This window comes from Phoenix dactylifera, chromosome 5 (assembly GCF_009389715.1).
Source record: "Phoenix dactylifera cultivar Barhee BC4 chromosome 5, palm_55x_up_171113_PBpolish2nd_filt_p, whole genome shotgun sequence".
NCBI classification, from domain to species: domain Eukaryota; kingdom Viridiplantae; phylum Streptophyta; class Magnoliopsida; order Arecales; family Arecaceae; genus Phoenix; species Phoenix dactylifera.
In genome coordinates this window covers 1,245,690-1,265,846 of record NC_052396.1, presented here as the reverse complement: position 1 = coordinate 1,265,846, position 20,157 = coordinate 1,245,690, and the positions used below count along the sequence as shown (strand labels likewise).

Sequence of the window (20,157 nt, the reverse complement as noted above, 5' to 3'; positions counted from 1 at the left end):
GAAAGTAATGGCTACGACGTAGATAGGATGGGAGAGTTCTTGCCTTCTCTGGATCTAATGCACAAAAGCTCCATGCATCAGAAGACCTTGTGCACACACCCTTCATACGAGGGAAAAACCTTCCTTTATATTACAATTCTGAGGAGAACCGAGATCTAACGAATGTTGTTCCGACTGCAAGTAAATCTGAAACTAATCCATGAAGCAACAAAGAAAGGAAAGAATGAAACAGTGACCAATGGCCTCCTGTAAATAGAAAAGCATACCTGCCATTCGTTTGGCTAAGCTTTTGAACGGAGCCTCCTGGAACGGCACCAAAGTTAGAACCGGCACTGCGAATGCAGCGAGAAGTGATGGAGAAGCGGCCAACTCAGCGGGGCACCACCCTCCTCTCCACGGTCTCTTTGTCTCTGCATAGATTTTCTCTTGCTTAGTTGGCCCCTCGTTCCTCGTTCGTCGACCTCATCGATGCCCACCTTAACCGTTGGCAATAAAACAAACGGGTTGCCACCCATCGAACCCCTTTCCAACCTTCCCTCCTCTCTCTCCTCCTCACATCCAATCCCCCTCCCCGGACAAAAAAAGTATAGCGTGCCGCGGAAACCACCCTCCCTTGTCTATCTCTCCCCTCCCGTTTGATATTTTCCTCCCTCTCTCTCTCTCCCTCCTTCTCTCTTCTCCCGACGGCCGTGGCCTGAGCTGCCGCAGCGGCCGGCGACACCATGATGCGCCGCAACCACTCCACATCCTCGGCCTGCCGGTCGGAGAGCAGCATCGACTTCGACGGCGAGCTGGAGAGCCCATTCGGGCGGCTCGAGACCCTACGGTGGTCCGACCTCCGCGAGACCGCCTACGAGCTCTTCTTCATGTCGTGCCGCTCGTCCCCCGGCTTCGGTGGCAGCCGGAGCGGGCTCAATTACTACTCGCTGGAGGGCGGCGGGGACGGGTCGCCGACGAGCGGCGGGCCGAAGGGTGGGACGGGGATGATGGTGGTGAACAGCAGGATAAAGAAGGCGCTGGGGCTGAAGGCGAGGCGCCCGCCGCCCATGCGGACGATGAACCCGTCGGGCGGGACGGCCGGGAACGGCGGGCCGAACTCGCCGGGAAAGCTGAGAAGGCCGATGACATCGGCAGAGATCATGCGGCAGCAGATGCGGGTGACCGATCAGAGCGACAACCGGCTGCGGAAGACCCTCATGAGGACCCTCGTCGGCCAGGTAACAGATTTTCTTCTCGTCATCCGGATTCAACATCAGGTTGGCAGCAGGCCATAAAATTTATTAAATAATTCTACAAAATCTTCTAAATTTATATTGTCTCGATTTAAGAATAAAAAAAACTTGAATGAAGAATTACCATAAAGAATAATAATTAATCTTTTAAAAAAAGAAAATAATCAATTAAGTTTCCATATGTGCGTACTGCAAGAAATTGCTATCATAAAAATCCAACCCATAAAATTTTCATCTTTTCCAACAACAACAACAACAACAACAAAATTGTATAAGACATGCAAATTAATGGATACACGAAGCATAAGATAATGGGGAAGCAACAGAGAAACTACTTGACATTGATTTTTTTTTTTTTTTGAGTGATATTTTGTCAAATTTCAGGAAAAAATGAATAATCTTTCTTAACATTTCAGAAATCTGCTAATTTGCGTGAAGGCAAATCCATAGTACAATATATAATAGTAATATTATCAATATGTAGAGATTAATTAGAAAGTGCTCTTCTGCAGCTAATACTTCATACATCTGAAAGATCATTGAGAAGAGGAGCGTTAATGCCTCTTCATTAGTGTGTGTGTTTCTGTGTGCGCTAATATTGTCCTCAAATTTTTTGTTGGTGTTAATAGGTTGGTAGAAGAGTAGAGACGATCATTCTTCCTCTAGAGCTCCTCCGCCAGTTAAAACCGTCTGAATTCAATGACATGCAAGAGTACCACCGATGGCAGAGGCGTCAACTCAAGATCCTAGAAGCTGGCCTCCTCTTATACCCCCCGATCCCCCTGGACCGGCTCAACTCCTCCGCGCTCCGTTTCCAGGAAGTGATCCGTTCAGGCGAGCAAAAGCCCATCGACACCAGCAAGAACTCCGAAGCCATGCGCAGCCTTTGCAACTCCGTCGTCGCCTTAGCATGGCGCAGCACCAATGGTTCCTCCGCCGAAGCGTGCCATTGGGCCGATGGCTACCCCATCAACGTCTACCTCTACTTAGCTCTCCTCCACTCCATCTTCGACCTCCGAGAAGAGACCGTGGTCCTGGATGAGGTCGATGAGCTTATCGAGCTGATGAAGAAGACATGGTCCACATTGGGGATCAATAGGATGATCCACAATGCGTGCTTCACCTGGGTGATATTCCAACAGTATCTCATCACCGGGGAAATCGAACCGGACCTGATCTGTGCAGCGTTAGCAATGCTCGTCGAGGTGGCCAACGATGCAAAGAGGTCCGACCGTGAGCCTAACTATTTGAAGGTCTTGTCGAGTGTGCTGACGGCGATCCAGGGATGGACGGAGAAGCGGTTGTTAGATTATCACGAAAAGTTCGACAAGGGAACTTTGGGCAACATGGAGAACATACTTTCTTTGGCACTCTCAACGACGAGGATCATAGCTGAAGATCTTCCAAGTATGGGGGCCGTGGGCACGACCACGTCGGGAAACCGGGTGGATTACTACGTAAGATCTTCCATGAGAAATGCATTCACTAAGGTGCGAGTTCTGCATTAATATAAACTACTACTTTGAAGCTGTCTCGCACTATATATGTATGTATTGACTCAAATCGAAGCTCTTTAATGCGATGACAGATATTCGAGAATGGAGCTGGGGCTGCAGACAGCATGATCGTGGAAGAAGAACAAGATCCGAGTGAAATTTTGATAGGGCTGGCCAAAGATTCGGAAGAACTAGCGGTCGCCGAGAGGGAAACTTTTAGCCCGGTCCTAAGGAAATGGCATTCAAATCCGACCGCCGCTGCGGTGGTGACCATCCACAACTGCTATGGTATCGTGCTGAAGCAGTACTTGGCCAAGGTCACTTGCCTGACAAACGATTTGGTTCGGGTGCTCCAATCTGCTGGAAAGCTGGAGAAGTTCCTAGTTCAGATGGTTGTCGAGGATTCCGAGGACTGCGAAGATGGTGGGAAGGGGATCGTGAGGGAGATGATCCCATACGAAGTGGACACCGTTGTTGTGAACCTCCTCAAGGCTTGGATAGACGAGAGGCTAAGGATTGGAAAGGAGTGCCTTAAGAGAGCTAAAGAAACGGAGGTGAACTGTTCGTATCCAATAATTCCTTGTACAGGGTGAAACTGTAACACGACAATATTTGTCCATTGTTTAACTTGTGCAATCTACTGTATCGCAGAGCTGGATCCCGAGGTCCAAAAGCGAACCCTACGCCCAGTCTGCTGTGGATCTGATGAAGCTAGCCAAGGTGACAGTGGATGAGTTCTTTGAGATTCCAGTAGGAGCCAGGGATGACATGGTCCAAGACCTTGCTGATGGACTGGAGACTCTCTTTCAGGACTACGTTTCCTTCGTAGCGTCGTGCGGTAAGAAGCTTCCTCTAGACTGAAGGATGAAATAAAGATTAAAATTAGAAGCAAGTATAGTTCGATCTCTTTAATCTGTTTCCGCTGCTGCCGCTAGGGACCAAGCAAACCTACGTTCCCCCACTCCCCCCGCTAACAAGATGCAGCCAGGATTCCACAGTGGTCAGGCTATGGAAGAAGGCGTCGAGCCCCTGCAATGCGGGCGTCGACCTCCCGAAGGCGAGCATGAATGCGGAAGGCCAGGAGCCAAAGCCGTCAACGAGCCGTGGCACGCAGCGGCTGTACATCCGTCTCAACACCCTCCACTATGTCCTCGCCCACCTCCACTCACTCGACAAGTCGCTATCCTTCTTCTCCCGTGGCCGCGGTCCATCTCCCAGCGGCCGCGCCGCCAACAGCAACCGCCGCCTCGCCCCCTCCTACCACTTCGACCTCGCCCGCTCCTCCGTCCAGTCAGCCATCCAGCATGTGTCCGAGGTGGCTGCCTACCGCCTTATCTTCCTGGACTCTCACCGATCCTTCTACGATGGCCTCTACCTGGGCGACGTCGCCGATGCGAGGATTCGCCCGGGGCTCCGCATCCTGAAACAGAACCTCACCCTCCTCATCTCCATCCTCATCGATCGGGCACAGCCGATCGCAGTGAGGGAGGTACTGAGAGCGGCGTTCGAGGCATTCCTCATGGTGCTGCTCGCCGGCGGGAGCGAGCGGGCCTTCATTCGGTCCGACCATGAGATGATACTGGAGGACCTGCGGAGTTTGAAGAAATCGTTTTGTATGTGCGGCGAGGGGCTGGTGGCGGACGACGCCGTGGATAGGGAGGCAGAGGTTGCGGAGGGGATAGTGGGGCTGATGGGCCTCTCAACAGAGCGGCTGATTGAGGATTTCAGCATCGCTGCGTGCGAAGCGAGCGGCCTCGGGGGGGCGGGCCACAAGTTGCCGATGCCCCCGACGACGGGGAGGTGGAACCGGACCGACCCCAACACAATACTGAGGGTGTTGTGCCATAGGGACGACGACGCTGCCAACCGCTTCTTGAAGACAACGTTTCAGCTCCCAAAGAGACGGTGAACGAGTGAGAGCTGCAGCTATTGCTAAGATTCACGTCCAAGTGTGACGAATTTTAGAGAGAGAGAGAGAGAGAGAGAGAGAGAGAGGGTGCTGTGAATGTGCATGTAATGGGACATAGAATCTAATTTTTCTTTCTTTTTTTTCTCCTTTCTCTATGACTTGCCTGCGAGAACCTTTGGATAAGAAAAAAATCTAACGCTCTGCTTGGTGAAAAATATAAAACATGAACCGCTTGAAAGGAAATTTTAATGGGGGAACAGAAGGAAAAGTTGAAAATTAATCACGAATATTGAAGATAAATATGAACACACGATACTTCCCAGAGATCAGTGTTTTAAAGCCTGCTTCCATTAACAACTCACGATCACCACTACGCGTACTGGTCGGGGCAAGATTTGATGGCAACGCTAGACCACCACACCACAACATTGATCAAGACATCATCGAGCTCATGGAGCTAGCAAGAAGAGACGTGCGATTGACGCCATAGCACTCGCAAGAACTTTTATACGATCAGGAAGAGAGGAAACATATTGGAACGCCTGCTCCGTCTCAAATTTACAGTACCCGGAAAAAATCCTTTCAGGTTGACTAGCATTACTTATAGCATCAATCATGGCGTGCTATTGCCTAAAGAGGACCAGATTCCAGGAACCAATATAGGAATGATGTGCTCAGAGCCAATTTATGCTTTGATTTACTGCAAAGACATTTTTCAGAGGATACTGCAAATTAAGGTAGGAGTAATGTCCACAACAAATTCATTTTCTGATTTACTTCCAGGGCACATATTTCAGAAAGCACTTGCAATGAGCATTAAAAGTTCAAAATTCAATGATAGGACCAAAGCTCATTGATCAGCAACTTGTTCCCTTCCAAAGATGACTCTAAATGAAGGTGAATTAAGAGGTACCAGAGCCCGAATGGTGGTGCACTACCGGGCAGGCTAGACACCGTCATGAACATTCTTAAAGTCAAAAAAGAGCAGTGCGAGATACAAATAGGTTGCAAAAGACTTGGATAAACAGCAGGACAAAAAATTAGTCCGCAAGCCTGGGGCCTATACACAAAAAGGGCAATGACCGATACAAATAGGTTGGAAAGGACTTTTGGACAGGCAGCAGGAAGAAAATTTGTCCACGGAGCTGGAGTCCAACAATTAGGTACATGGAACAACATTACTCTGAAATCTTGACTCCACGAGCACAGACAAGAATCATTTATTATGTCTCAACAGAAAATTCTAAAGATTATACGGTCCAAACAGACCCAAGTATCGGTCAAGTGAAATAGTGAGATAACTAAAACTTCATATCCTAAGACTGTTTTCAATATCTAAAAACAAGACTGCAAGATAGTTGTCAGCCACCCGATTGTGACAAAATGGCGACATCACTCCTATTGTGACAATGCCAGTAGCAATAAATCCCATTTTCTTAAATAGTATCAACTTTCTTACTAAGAAGCACTCCTCACAAAGAAGACTTACCAAGAAGCTAGTCTAGACAAAACTCCAGTGAAGGAATGGAAGCTAGTCCTAATCAATGCATATCAGAAGTTTGTGCAAGATTTCAACTTGCAAGATGAGACCTCCTATACAAATGCTTGCCATCAGTTTTAACCAATGCTGTTACTCCAAGCATAAGGATGCGTGACCTACGCGCAGAAACACGCACATCTCCTACCAATTACATAGATGCTTAATACTACTACATATTTCAGTAGAATGATGCACGTGAGAAATATACAAACACAAATATAGCCAGACCTCACGAACCACCTCTCTTTTGTGAGTATATGAAAACTGAAAAAGTTTCCAGGTTTTCAAGCCTACTAAGACAAGATTTGCATAATTAAATTTCAATCATTTATTTCACAAGTCTCATTGACCTACCCTAAGATAATCTTCAAAGAAATATTGCAGTATAAAGCAGCAAAAATGAATGAGGCCGCCGAACAGGTAATGAAAGAGATGGGATCATCCATTTCAAAAAACCACCTGCTGTGGCATGCAAGGCAACACCCTTCAACAATCGATTTAGTCAAGAGCCACTTCCAATGTGATGAATAAAAACAAATTAGCAGATTTGGGAGCATCCTCCTGCGCTCGACTTAGAGGTTCCTCAGTGCTTTATAACCTCACCTGGTGAAAGGCTTCAATGTTGGTGGAGAGGAAAGAGAACAAGAGCGGCAGCCCCTGTACAAAGGGAAAATGCAGGAGGAAAGAAATGATTATGCTTTGCCAAATGTCTCAACTACTACTATGAATGGCAAATTCTCTAGCTCTTACTCCATCCTTAAAGTAGCCTCCATTACTCACTACATCTTAAATCTCTAGTTCATATGGCAGTGCTAAGAAAAAGTCATTTGTAGAAGTCTTATCACGTATAAAAGAAGCTATGGAGTCTACATCATTATCACAACATAGAGCAGTCGCATATCGATAAGCTACTGAAGGCAGTCTACATCTCTACTGTCCATATCATGCCCCAAGAGTATATGTGAAATAGTTCTAAGTTTCAATCAAAACCAAAAGAGATTGCCAAGATATCTATAGCCAGATTCTGAGGATTAATGCCATTACAATTAACATAAATAACTACCAAGTTCGAAACCATGAAAGACAGCAATAGAAAGTCTAAGACAAGCTACTCTAGCTTTAAGACCAGAGGAAAAGCTAGGGAAATCAACTCCAAATAAGTGCTTAAGGAAACACCTACACGCCGACAAATGTAATATAGGAAACTTAAAAGCAAGCAGTAGTGCAAGGTGTATACTACTCATAACAGCTACTTATTATATTCTAGAAAGAGATTACTACTAAACTACTTAGGATTTAAGCATTCCAACCAGACCCAGAAAACTGCTTTCCTCGGCAACAGCCAGTCCTCACAGCAGGCAAGAAAACCAAGTGATGCAGGCCACGTGACAAAATTCAAGAACCAACTCTTGAGCCTGAATTCCCAGGTGGAATTATGATCCCACCATCATGATTACTGCTGCTGAGCCTGCCTTGACTGAGCACCACCATAGGCACCACCATAACCAGCTGGCCCACCAGGAGGCCCATTCACTTGGCTAGTTCCATAACCAATTCCTTGAGAAGGATCAGCCCTCCAAGAATTTGGATAACCAGAGCCACCACTTGCATCACCATAGCCGCCACCCATGTAGCCAGAACCAGCCCCTTGTTCTCCCAGGCCACCAGTGGGATTGGTAGGTGGGCCACCACTGCCACGTGCACCGACAGCCCCATAGCCACCTTGACTGCCGTAAGAGACTTCAGCCCCACCGTATCCGCCATACCCATATCCCTGATTCCCGTACCCAGTCCCACTAGGAGACTGACCAGTGGGTGGGGCAGCAGCCCCCCCACCACCTGCTGCATTCCATGAAGCCGGCGCCCCGTAGCCTGAATTTGCACCATAGCTTGCTGAGCCATAAGCAGATGGAGCTTGGCTGCTCCAAGGGCTTCGAGGTGCACCTGGTGGACCGCCTGCATAACCGGCAGCTGGGGCATTTGGATTTCCATAGGCTCCAGCAGGTCCTCCATATCCTGCTGTAGCACTTCCATAGCCTCCAACACCATAACCTCCATATCCTACACCATTATTTGCTGCTCCATACCCATATCCAGGTGTACCATAGCCTGTTGAACCATATGCTGGGTAACCACCACCAGCTGCTGCTGGTTGCATATACCTACCAGTATCAGCTCTAGCATCATAGGAACTCATATTGACACCAGAAGCACTGTTGGTTTGATAGGGCCCTCCAGCATTTGGACGGCCGCCGCCGCCGCCGCCGCCGCCGCCACTAGGGTTTGCATCCTTTGGGAGTGCCCGCTTGACCTCCACAAGTTTGCCATTGAGCTCATGGAAAGTCTTGTGGAGCACTCGATCAACAGCATCTTCTGAACTGAAAGAGATAAAACCAAACCCTCGGGGGCGCTGGGTGTTTTGGTCATACATAACCACAACATCAGTCACATCTCCATAACCCTGAAAGTACTGACGAAATGCTTCTTCTGTCAAAGTTGGGGGCAACCCTCCTACAAATATCTTCTTAGTCCTAAAGTTACCGCCACTAACATGTCCTCCTCCAGTTCTGCCAACAGCAGGGTTTCCAGATTTGGATGCCTGCTGTTCCTCTCTTGAGAGAGCCCTTTTTGCTTCCACCTGAAAATAAGGTACTAGCAAGCATAAGTTAAAGAGATACACATGCAACATGCAACAAATCTAAAACCATGCAAGAAATTTGCAACGACGCTCTAGCATATGTAAATCATGAGTTAGAAAAACACTACCAAAATAAACCATGAGAGAATAACTTGCAAAAATAAAATGAAATATCAATGATAAAGGAATTCATGAGCCCCTGAAAAAAAAAATCACCTTATAAGCTTTTAGCATATCTCTGAATATAAAAGGCTTTCTTTTTATTATGTAAAAGAAGGAAGAGCCCATAAACCTGTTAATTAGGATGACGAAACAAGCACATTGGGAACCAATGTTCCCATGGTGTGTAACAGAAAATACTGCTATATTTAGTTAGCGCATGTAATGCACCAAAATGTGTTATCTTTGCTGAGAGCAATCATAAGCCATGCATCATGGAAGAGTCTCTTCTAAAAAATTACTTATCAACAACCCATACTCATATGATATGGGGTAAATTACAAAATATACCAAATACTTGTAAACAAGTTACAGAAATGTCACCAATGGTAAAATGATAAAGGAAAACAAATGAAGTTATCTATTCCACAAATTGACATTTCACAAACAAAACACATAATGTTGAGCATAACGTGCACATAGTCAACTCTTCATGCTTCCAGTAGAAGTTTCAATACGTGTAAATGTTACCTTACCTATCAATGCATGAACATTTACAAAGTATAGCAAATACTTATCACTAAAAGGGTGGAGAAAAAGGTATGATTGCCTGAAATGTCATGCCACCATCTGATTTCATAAACAACTAACTAAGATCAGAACATTTCTAACAAGTCATCCCTGAAGCCAAACAACCATAAAAAAAAATCCTCATAAAGTTAGAGTATAACTATAAAAAAAAGCTCATAAAAGAATATATTCTACTCCATATCACTCAAATTCAACTTGAAGTCAATGTGTGCCCAAAATAAATAAAAAAAAGGTTAACATACAAATATACCAATGTGGGACATATAATGAGTCATTTCGATTTCATTGACCGCTAAAAAATATCATCAAAGAGCCAACCTTAAAGTGGCTCTATGATACCAGCAGGATGAAAAATTTCTGTCCACAGTAAAAATTTTAGTGGTGAGCTCAATCAAAGAGCCAACCATTTTATTAAGATAACAATGTCAAGAAATAGGCACAAACTATGGAACTGCCACAACTGACCACCCTTCCCCACAGACATATACACAAAAAAGGGGGGGAAGCGCACATGGAGGGGAAAATTTACAAAAATAAATAATTTGAAGCCCAGAAACTCAAGTAAATCACAATTCCATATGACAATATCAATGATAAAACAATAAAAATCCCATTTAGGTAAGGCACTTCAAGCCATCCTCACACATTAAGACCAATTAACTAGGAACAATACCAAATTGTACATAGAGCTTGCCCTGGTCAGACCCCTCTATGTGACAAGCACTGATAACGGGTTCAAGTTTTAGGTGGTGCATCCCTAAATATTCGGACCTAGATAATTACAATATCACATATGCCCCAGCCCTCTCTCTCAAAGAAAAAATAATATAAAAAAAAATCAACAGATCACAAAAAAGACTAAGTTGAGAAATGGGATTGATATTCACTATCAAGCAGAAAGCTATTATCTTCATAAGCGTTTGCTTGGAGAACAGAGGGATTCATGAGAACGACATATTCAAACATATGGCAGGATTATCACCAACAGACACCTAGAAACCTACTCGTCGGCAACCTTCTTGGCCTGAATTTATAAAGTCGGTGAATAACACTTCACTAGCGGTAAAAATGGACTGGATGATCTGTCCATATTTGTTACAGTGTCTAAATCTATTAGGATATGGATACAATTTTCAGCATCTAGAAAATATCTATATCGGTATTCATATCCATTAAAGAAAGCCAGATATAGATATGGATAGATAGCTATCAAATCTATATCATAGTATTTGGTCTTCTTCACAATCTTATTTTTGTCTTATATAACACTCATGAACTTTAACAAAAAAATGACAATATTAACATATCTTTAACTTAACCATCCGATTCACTTCTGCATTTACTATAAATATCCAATTATATTAGTATACGTTTAAAATAAAGATGGATATGAATTTTAGTATCCGAAATATCGGTATCCATATTTGTAGTCTTCAGCTTAAATAGATATGGATATATTGATACCAGATCCATATCTGATCTGTTTTCAGCCCTATACTTCAGGCATCCGAAAATTGCTTAGTTTCTTCTTATGACTAGGAAGCAGATTCACCATGGGGGCCATTCAGGAAGCTAGGTTATGGTGCTCACCCATCTTAACCCACCCACCGACCCAAAGAAAGAACACATATACATGAAAAGGGGGAAAAAAAGATAAATCACCCACGCACACACACAAAAGCACACACCCTTCCCAAAAACCCAATCCTATGTATCAGGACTTAATGACTTATGGTACCCGGCTGATCTATATATCCTGTCTAGTTGTCCTCTTTTTCCACTTCCCCTTTTGAGTTTTTACTCCATCCCCTTCATTCACATTAAGCATCTTAATGACACTTTGCTCCTACTTAGATCCCTTCATGTGCAAGTTATCTTCCCCTTTCATTCTCTTCTTCTTCCCTATATCTTGTCCTCTTCTCTGCCTGATCCATGTCCCTTATTCCTGTAAGGATCCGTACGGGCGTGTGTTTAGTCCTACATCGGTTATTCGCTGGATAGATCTTGGGTACTTATACAGGATCAAGGAACCCAAATAATAACTTCCGGCTAGCCATTTTGGGTGAGGTCCTGGGTTGTTACAAATGGTATCAGAGTGGACCCGGCCCATAACCTATGTGGACTAGGGGACATTGCAGCACGGATCTATTAGGGCTGACCACGGGCCAATCGTGGTGTTTGTGATTAGATTTGAATAGATATAAACCCTTAGCCTGACGAGGACGTCAGGGCTTGAACGGGGGGAGTATGTAAGGACCCGTACGGGCGTGTGTTTAGTCCTACATCGGTTATTCGCTGGGTAGATCTTGGGAACTTATACAGGATCAAGGAACCCAAATAATAACTTCCGGCTAGCCATTTTGGGTGAGGTCCTGGGTTGTTACAATTCCACTTCTAATAATATACTTGAAATCCTTTACTTTCTTTTTTCCAACATTTTCTCTACTTCTGTTTCTTATGCCTCTTACTCTATTCTTCTTCAATCTCTTCTTCCTATTTTACTTTTTTCTTGTTCTTCTCTTAGCTTTTATCTGTTTGTTTCCTGCTTCATTCCGTTTTTATTTTATTTTGCTTCAAATTTGTCTCCATTTTTTCAAGTTTTTTTTTTTAATTCTTCCCCGCAATTATTCCTCAAACTGTGTTCTACTTAATTTCGTTAGCTCTTCTAATATTCTTCTTTGTTTTCAGTTTCTTTCTTTTCCTTTATTGTTTCAGAAGATTATATTTGTTCCAGGAAATAGCTTGAGCAAAAGCTCAGGAAATCGCCTTAAGTGCAACTGCCTCTTTGTGCCTTGACTTGGACAGGCAACCTATCCAAGCAGCCAATGCCGTAAGTGGCCCCGCTTCTGTCCTTAGGCAGGTACTTATGTGAGCACCAAGAGTAGGCCAGTCATAAACTCAAATACAATTACTTGTTAAGCTTCAATTTTTGATTTATTATTATTTACTCAAGCCTCATCATTCATACTTTACAGTTTTTATCCTGGTTCTTTTCCTTTCTTCTCCCCAATGCTTTAAGTGCCACGCATCTGTTCCCCACCCAATGTTATCTCATATACACATGTATTTACGTATTTATGCAAATGCATGCACGTATGCTTATATGTGTGACTATGTTTATGGCTATAGGTGTGTAGAAATGTGTGGGTAATAAATTCATGATGTCAAAATGTTTAACAATAAAAATAACACAAAGAAGCATCACACACACGTAAATCCACATACATAATTTCAGCCATACGCACTGAAAGACAAGAATGCACACATAAACACCACAGTACATGCACATGCACAACACACCAACAAACAGTGATCACAGCACACAACAGACCCAAAACATGTTTATGTCTATGCAAGCATGTACTTATGTGAATGAGCATCTACAATTCTAAGTACATACATGCACATATATAATGAATTCATGGTGCCAAACATATTTGACAAGAAGCATAACACAAAGAAGCATACCGTGCATACAAATCCACAATAATTTAGCCATACGCACCAGCAGTCAGACTAAAACACACATATCACAGTAGACATACACGATACATCAGTGCAAACAACACATAATCACCACAGCACAGAACAGACACACACAACACATAATCATGAAGGTGCAAGCCTTTTGTAGCTTAGCACCCCAAGAGGTGCATGTTAGGTAATCTCTTTCAGCACTTTGATGAAGCTATCTTGCCTTGAGGTGGGTAAGGTGCTAAGATGGTGCTCTGGTGCTCTCTTTCAATCCTTGCTTCTCCCATCAGTTTCCCCTCGCCCTCATTTTTGTTCATACCATCAGTAAAGTCACTGCAGTGACTCTTACTATGGCCCCCACCATGTGCAAGAGATGTGCTTCCAGTTGTCATTGTTTTTGAGTGCCATAAATGCTACTGCTAAAGCAGCCATCATCTTGTCCTCTGTGCACTAGCCTTATGCTTACGTGCCAGGCAGGCCCTTGATCGCCTACGGTCCCTATAGAACACCAAGGAATGTTTACTAGTCTTTCTTTAAATTTAAAAGACAATCATTTGAGTCATTTAGCAATCTGCCCAAATCACTTGCTTTTCTAGCCTTGATGATAGCCTTGCCCACACAGCCCCCCTTCCCCCATTATCCTGTCTCTCACAAAATCATTAATAACAATACTTCTCTTCTTTCCAACATAATTTCCTATCATCCTGTGAATCTCACATACATCCCTTCGAACCAGTTCGTTGATATGAATCCATTCCCTTATTAGACTCTCCTACATAGGGTCCAGATTTCTCCTTTACTTTATCTAGTGGAAAAGAGGATTTTATAGTTAATGCACCAACTTCACTATTGCAATGATAAATTATGGAGTGATCAGGCAAAAAGAGACTGGAAGAAGAGGAGGCTGCAGAAGATCAAGAAATAAAAAGGTAAGAGGTGAGTATATATTTGTGTATGCATAAAGAGAAGAGGAAGGGACAACTATGATGTTTGCAAAGCTTTAGCAGTGAAGATATTTGAGCCATTTCATGTAGGGAATTTTTAGGATGACGGGTTTGGGGTTCAATATATAGCACATTTGGAAACAGAAGCAAGAACTACATAATTAGTTTAAAATGATCATGATGCTCATTTGGAGTGTTAAATGTTTGGTTTCATTTCACGGTTTAGGTGCCCAAATTTAGCTAAATTGCTCATCTAGAACATGCAAGCTTAGGGACCATCTATTGGTAAACCAAAAGCAAGGCTACATATATTAGCTACAAAGACATAACCACTCTAGTACAAGAATGGGTAAAATCAAAGAATGTCACACATGCCACATTGTATGCACAATTTTTGTGGTAGTCGATTCGATTTAATCATATTTAAAACGTCAATTTTACGTATGACTTGGAGGCTAGATTAGGGGCCACTCTACAGGCCAATTTTGAACCTAAACATCCAATTGCTATTGCAATTAGACTGATGTAGAACAACTGAAGCTTGATTCCAAACTTGAATATCTAGTCATGATATTAATTATTCTTCCAAATTCAGCCAATACCTAATGTCAACACCAGTCTACTCCATGTAAGAATTTCAAAAACTACAAAACTCAGTGCCAGCTCCTCATACTTCTACTACAAAATCTCACTGTAGGTGAGACATCTAGCAATATAAACAAAAGTAATGATGATAACAACATCTTAAGGAAGACAATTATTCCATGGATAAACAATATAAACAAACACAGGAAACACTACCAAAATTCCAATATAATTATTCATAACAGGCATTTGAATAAATAGAAGAGGCTCAAGAACCAACTTTCCAAGGATGCCACCATAACTCACCAAAGACCACCATTAAAAGAAAATAGCATACAGTCATAAGTACCAGTAAATATTAAATGTAATTCATAAAACTTAAATGGAAGCAATAAACTCTCGGAACCAAGTCGACCTACTACGTTAGTCACCATCAAACATAGATTAGATGACCTGCAAGTGATATCTCTGTTGCTAATATAATGCAGCAATAAAGCCAATGACAGCAAGAAGAAGAGAATTTACAACCCAAACGGTTAGAAGCATATATCTAGTTTTCATTGGAAAAAGTCCAGTTTAACAATCAACGGGGAGAAAGAGAGGGGGGAGATCCACTATTATTAAAAAAAACTCACAAACAAATGAATTAGTCTAAAATGAGAGTTCAACTTAAGTAATTAAAAGAAACCACTGGAACTCAAAAGTAATCAAGTCTTTCCGTTCATTGAGTCAAGGAAAAATACCCGCAAAATCACAGAATTCCAAACACTACAAAATACTCCTGACGACTTCTCGATTGGGGTAAACGAAAATCGAGGTGGCCATTACCATTAAAGCGACAAGAACAACTGCTAACTCCAACCAGAGAACGCAAAGATAGAATTACCGAACAACGATGGAGCTATCTTCCAAATACATAGAAATCAACGAAATTTCTTTTTTTATTAAAAGATCAACTCAGAAAAAAGAAAAATCAAAGGAAGCCATAAAAAGTCCATTAAACCAACACCAGATCAGGTGTTTTACTGCTCAAAAACCCTAGAACAGCATAATCCATGAAACAAAGAACCAAATCCACATAAAAACCCCAAAGAAATCCAGAAAATCATTTGTTTCTAAATCATGGCCGCATCAGACGTCGTCATCGTTTTAAAATCAAGAAAAACCACCATCCCCAAGAACCGAACTTAAATCTTCAAACAAAATCCCAGAGCTTCTAGATCGGATCGGAGAGAAGGAACGGAAGGGCTGGAGAGCTCACCGTCCGGCCGTCGATGGTGTGACTGTCCTGGAGGACGCGGTCGAGGATGGAAGGATCGGCAAAGACGACGAAGCCGAAACCCCGGGGCCGGCCCGTCATCTTGTCCCTCATGATCACCGTCTGCAGCACCTCCCCGTACTTGGAGAAGTACTCCTTCATCTTCTCCTCCGTCGTCTCCCACGATATCCCCCCGATGAACAGCTTCCCCTGATCCGAATCCATCGCTCCCTCTTCTCTGCTCCCTTCTCCTCTCTATAGAGAGATCGAAATCGAAGGGGATTTCGTTTCTTCTTCCGAGAATAGGGATGGAGAAGGGAAGGGGATTAGGGTTTTGGGGGCGAGCTGGCGATGACGGCAACGGGGGACAGAAATATCTGAGAGGAGAGAGAGGGAATAAGAGGGAGAGGCGAGGACAGAGAAAGGAAGGATAACGAATGGTGGACTTGGAGGGATTGGACGGCGATGGTGTTTCTGATGAGGGAGTTGGAGTGGAATGGACCGCGGAGATCTGATATAGGGTTTTCCTAAAAGGGTCGGGACGTGCGGGTTTCAGCTTGTTGCACGTGTGGAGTTGGAGATTGGGTGTAGACGAGCCAGCTTAATTGATTTGTTCATCATTAGTTCGACCTCAAGTCGAGCCAAATTTCAAATCGTCAGGGACATGAGTTAAACTTGAGTCAAGCTTGATTCAAGCTTGGATTGAAGCTTTATTCAAGCTTAATTTTAAGCTTGGGTTAAATATAAATTAACATTGAACGGGAAGTAGAGCTGGAACATGGGCCGGGTTGGATCAAGCTTTGTTACCGGCCTCAATTTGGGTTGGATTTGGCCTAATTTTGATTTGGGCTCTATAACCCAACTTTGAGCCTGATTCGAAATCCCTAGAGCCGATCTCAAAAGCTGACCGGAAGCCGGCCTAGGCTAGCTTGAATCCATTCTTGCCTTGCATGCTTGCAAGAAGTTTGTTGTATTGATATTGAAATAGGTGGAAACTTGAGAAGCCAAGATGAATTCATCAACAAGTCAAAAAGCTAAAAGGTTTGGATGCAAAATAGGTAAACAAACTTTGACCCATCTATAATTTTAATTTAGTAGGAGCTAAATTTCTCAAATAAGAAAAGTCTTAATTCAGAAAGATCATCAAACATGTCATGAACCATTCTGGCAATTCTAGAAAGGAAACGGATAGAATTTGAGAGCAAGATCTACCATATTTAGTAGTCAATCACCAACTAAAAATTTGGAAAGCTAAGAAATTAGGTAATATGAAAAGAGACAAAATTGATATGGGAGTTGAAATATAGCTTGTATCCAAACTTAGAAATGCTTAAAAATATTTTTTAGGAAAATAATTTTCAACTAAAGAGGATATTGATCAAAATAATAAAACCAGTAGTAGTAACTGAAATCATATACAATAATTCTATACATATTGATTGGAAGAATATAAAAAAAGTTTTGCACTATTTTTTTACTTAATTTATCTTTAACTGCGAGAAGAATTCAATCTGAATTTGAAGACTCCAAACTCATTAATATAAATAAAGGATTTTTATAACAATTTTATTCATTTTAATGAAAGTAAAGAGTTTAAAATTTTTCTTTCTATAATTCTTAATACTCTTCACTATCTTATTTTAATAGATTCGAATTGAGTAGATTGAAAAAAAAAAAAATCTTGGTAGAATTAGGACTACCTAAACAGACGGGGGTGGAAGTTAAGAATACTTGATTCAAGGCCTATTCTTTTTAATGTGAAAGAGAGCTTCATGGTGCAAAATGTTAGATGATTTCACCGATTACAAAAAAACAATAATAATATAAATTGTGAAAATGTATTGGATTATATATCCTTTAAGATCCTGATTTTACTTCTTATAGTTTTTTTTTTTTTTTGAAAAGAAGATTATCCAGTCCTACTACGTTAGTCACCATCAAACATAGATTAGATGACCTGCAAGTGATATCTCTGTTGCTAATATAATGCAGCAATAAAGCCAATGACAGCAAGAAGAAGAGAATTTACAACCCAAACGGTTAGAAGCATATATCTAGTTTTCATTGGAAAAAGTCCAGTTTAACAATCAACGGGGAGAAAGAGAGGGGGGAGATCCACTATTATTAAAAAAAACTCACAAACAAATGAATTAGTCTAAAATGAGAGTTCAACTTAAGTAATTAAAAGAAACCACTGGAACTCAAAAGTAATCAAGTCTTTCCGTTCATTGAGTCAAGGAAAAATACCCGCAAAATCACAGAATTCCAAACACTACAAAATACTCCTGACGACTTCTCGATTGGGGTAAACGAAAATCGAGGTGGCCATTACCATTAAAGCGACAAGAACAACTGCTAACTCCAACCAGAGAACGCAAAGATAGAATTACCGAACAACGATGGAGCTATCTTCCAAATACATAGAAATCAACGAAATTTCTTTTTTTTTATTAAAAGATCAACTCAGAAAAAAGAAAAATCAAAGGAAGCCATAAAAAGTCCATTAAACCAACACCAGATCAGGTGTTTTACTGCTCAAAAACCCTAGAACAGCATAATCCATGAAACAAAGAACCAAATCCACATAAAAACCCCAAAGAAATCCAGAAAATCATTTGTTTCTAAATCATGGCCGCATCAGACGTCGTCATCGTTTTAAAATCAAGAAAAACCACCATCCCCAAGAACCGAACTTAAATCTTCAAACAAAATCCCAGAGCTTCTAGATCGGATCGGAGAGAAGGAACGGAAGGGCTGGAGAGCTCACCGTCCGGCCGTCGATGGTGTGACTGTCCTGGAGGACGCGGTCGAGGATGGAAGGATCGGCAAAGACGACGAAGCCGAAACCCCGGGGCCGGCCCGTCATCTTGTCCCTCATGATCACCGTCTGCAGCACCTCCCCGTACTTGGAGAAGTACTCCTTCATCTTCTCCTCCGTCGTCTCCCACGATATCCCCCCGATGAACAGCTTCCCCTGATCCGAATCCATCGCTCCCTCTTCTCTGCTCCCTTCTCCTCTCTATAGAGAGATCGAAATCGAAGGGGATTTCGTTTCTTCTTCCGAGAATAGGGATGGAGAAGGGAAGGGGATTAGGGTTTTGGGGGCGAGCTGGCGATGACGGCAACGGGGGACAGAAATATCTGAGAGGAGAGAGAGGGAATAAGAGGGAGAGGCGAGGACAGAGAAAGGAAGGATAACGAATGGTGGACTTGGAGGGATTGGACGGCGATGGTGTTTCTGATGAGGGAGTTGGAGTGGAATGGACCGCGGAGATCTGATATAGGGTTTTCCTAAAAGGGTCGGGACGTGCGGGTTTCAGCTTGTTGCACGTGTGGAGTTGGAGATTGGGTGTAGACGAGCCAGCTTAATTGATTTGTTCATCATTAGTTCGACCTCAAGTCGAGCCAAATTTCAAATCGTCAGGGACATGATTTAAACTTGAGTCAAGCTTGATTCAAGCTTGGATTGAAGCTTTATTCAAGCTTAATTTTAAGCTTGGGTTAAATATAAATTAACATTGAACGGGAAGTAGAGCTGGAACATGGGCCGGGTTGGATCAAGCTTTGTTACCGGCCTCAATTTGGGTTGGATTTGGCCTAATTTTGATTTGGGCTCTATAACCCAACTTTGAGCCTGATTCGAAATCCCTAGAGCCGATCTCAAAAGCTGACCGGAAGCCGGCCTAGGCTAGCTTGAATCCATTCTTGCCTTGCATGCTTGCAAGAAGTTTGTTGTATTGATATTGAAATAGGTGGAAACTTGAGAAGCCAAGATGAATTCATCAACAAGTCAAAAAGCTAAAAGGTTTGGATGCAAAATAGGTAAACAAACTTTGACCCATCTATAATTTTAATTTAGTAGGAGCTAAATTTCTCAAATAAGAAAAGTCTTAATTCAGAAAGATCATCAAACATGTCATGAACCATTCTGGCAATTCTAGAAAGGAAACGGATAGAATTTGAGAGCAAGATCTACCATATTTAGTAGTCAATCACCAACTAAAAATTTGGAAAGCTAAGAAATTAGGTAATATGAAAAGAGACAAAATTGATATGGGAGTTGAAATATAGCTTGTATCCAAACTTAGAAATGCTTAAAAATATTTTTTAGGAAAATAATTTTCAACTAAAGAGGATATTGATCAAAATAATAAAACCAGTAGTAGTAACTGAAATCATATACAATAATTCTATACATATTGATTGGAAGAATATAAAAAAAGTTTTGCACTATTTTTTTACTTAATTTATCTTTAACTGCGAGAAGAATTCAATCTGAATTTGAAGACTCCAAACTCATTAATATAAATAAAGGATTTTTATAACAATTT

The 20,157-nt window shown here is 42.3% G+C and overlaps 2 protein-coding genes across 5 annotated transcripts; one reads left to right on the top strand and one right to left on the bottom strand.

Annotated features, from left to right (window-relative positions):
• Positions 1-292: 292 nt before the first annotated feature.
• LOC103703999 (protein unc-13 homolog) lies at positions 293-4,795 on the top strand. The gene is made up of 5 exons (XM_008787113.4): positions 293-1,217; positions 1,862-2,722; positions 2,821-3,282; positions 3,380-3,566; positions 3,664-4,795. The coding sequence occupies exons 1-5, from the start codon at positions 723-725 to the stop codon at positions 4,635-4,637; spliced, it is 2,979 nt and encodes a 992-aa protein (XP_008785335.4). The 5' UTR covers positions 293-722; the 3' UTR covers positions 4,638-4,795.
• A 1,609-nt stretch (positions 4,796-6,404) lies between these two features.
• LOC103703905 (heterogeneous nuclear ribonucleoprotein 1-like) lies at positions 6,405-19,195 on the bottom strand. Of its 4 annotated transcripts, none has more exons than XR_003385003.2 (3): positions 15,830-16,363; positions 7,488-8,815; positions 6,405-6,834 (listed from the first exon to the last, which is right to left on the bottom strand). XR_003385003.2 is itself a non-coding variant. In XM_039126425.1 (2 exons), the coding sequence occupies exons 1-2, from the start codon at positions 18,813-18,815 to the stop codon at positions 7,631-7,633; spliced, it is 1,407 nt and encodes a 468-aa protein (XP_038982353.1). In that variant the 5' UTR covers positions 18,816-19,195; the 3' UTR covers positions 7,155-7,630. The 4 variants fall into 4 exon arrangements, 2 of the variants coding, with proteins under 2 accessions (XP_038982353.1, XP_008785173.1); XR_003385004.2 differs by having other exon boundaries at positions 7,493-8,815; positions 15,830-16,361; XM_039126425.1 differs by lacking the exons at positions 6,405-6,834; positions 15,830-16,363 and adding an exon at positions 18,594-19,195 and having other exon boundaries at positions 7,155-8,815.
• Positions 19,196-20,157: the final 962 nt, after the last annotated feature.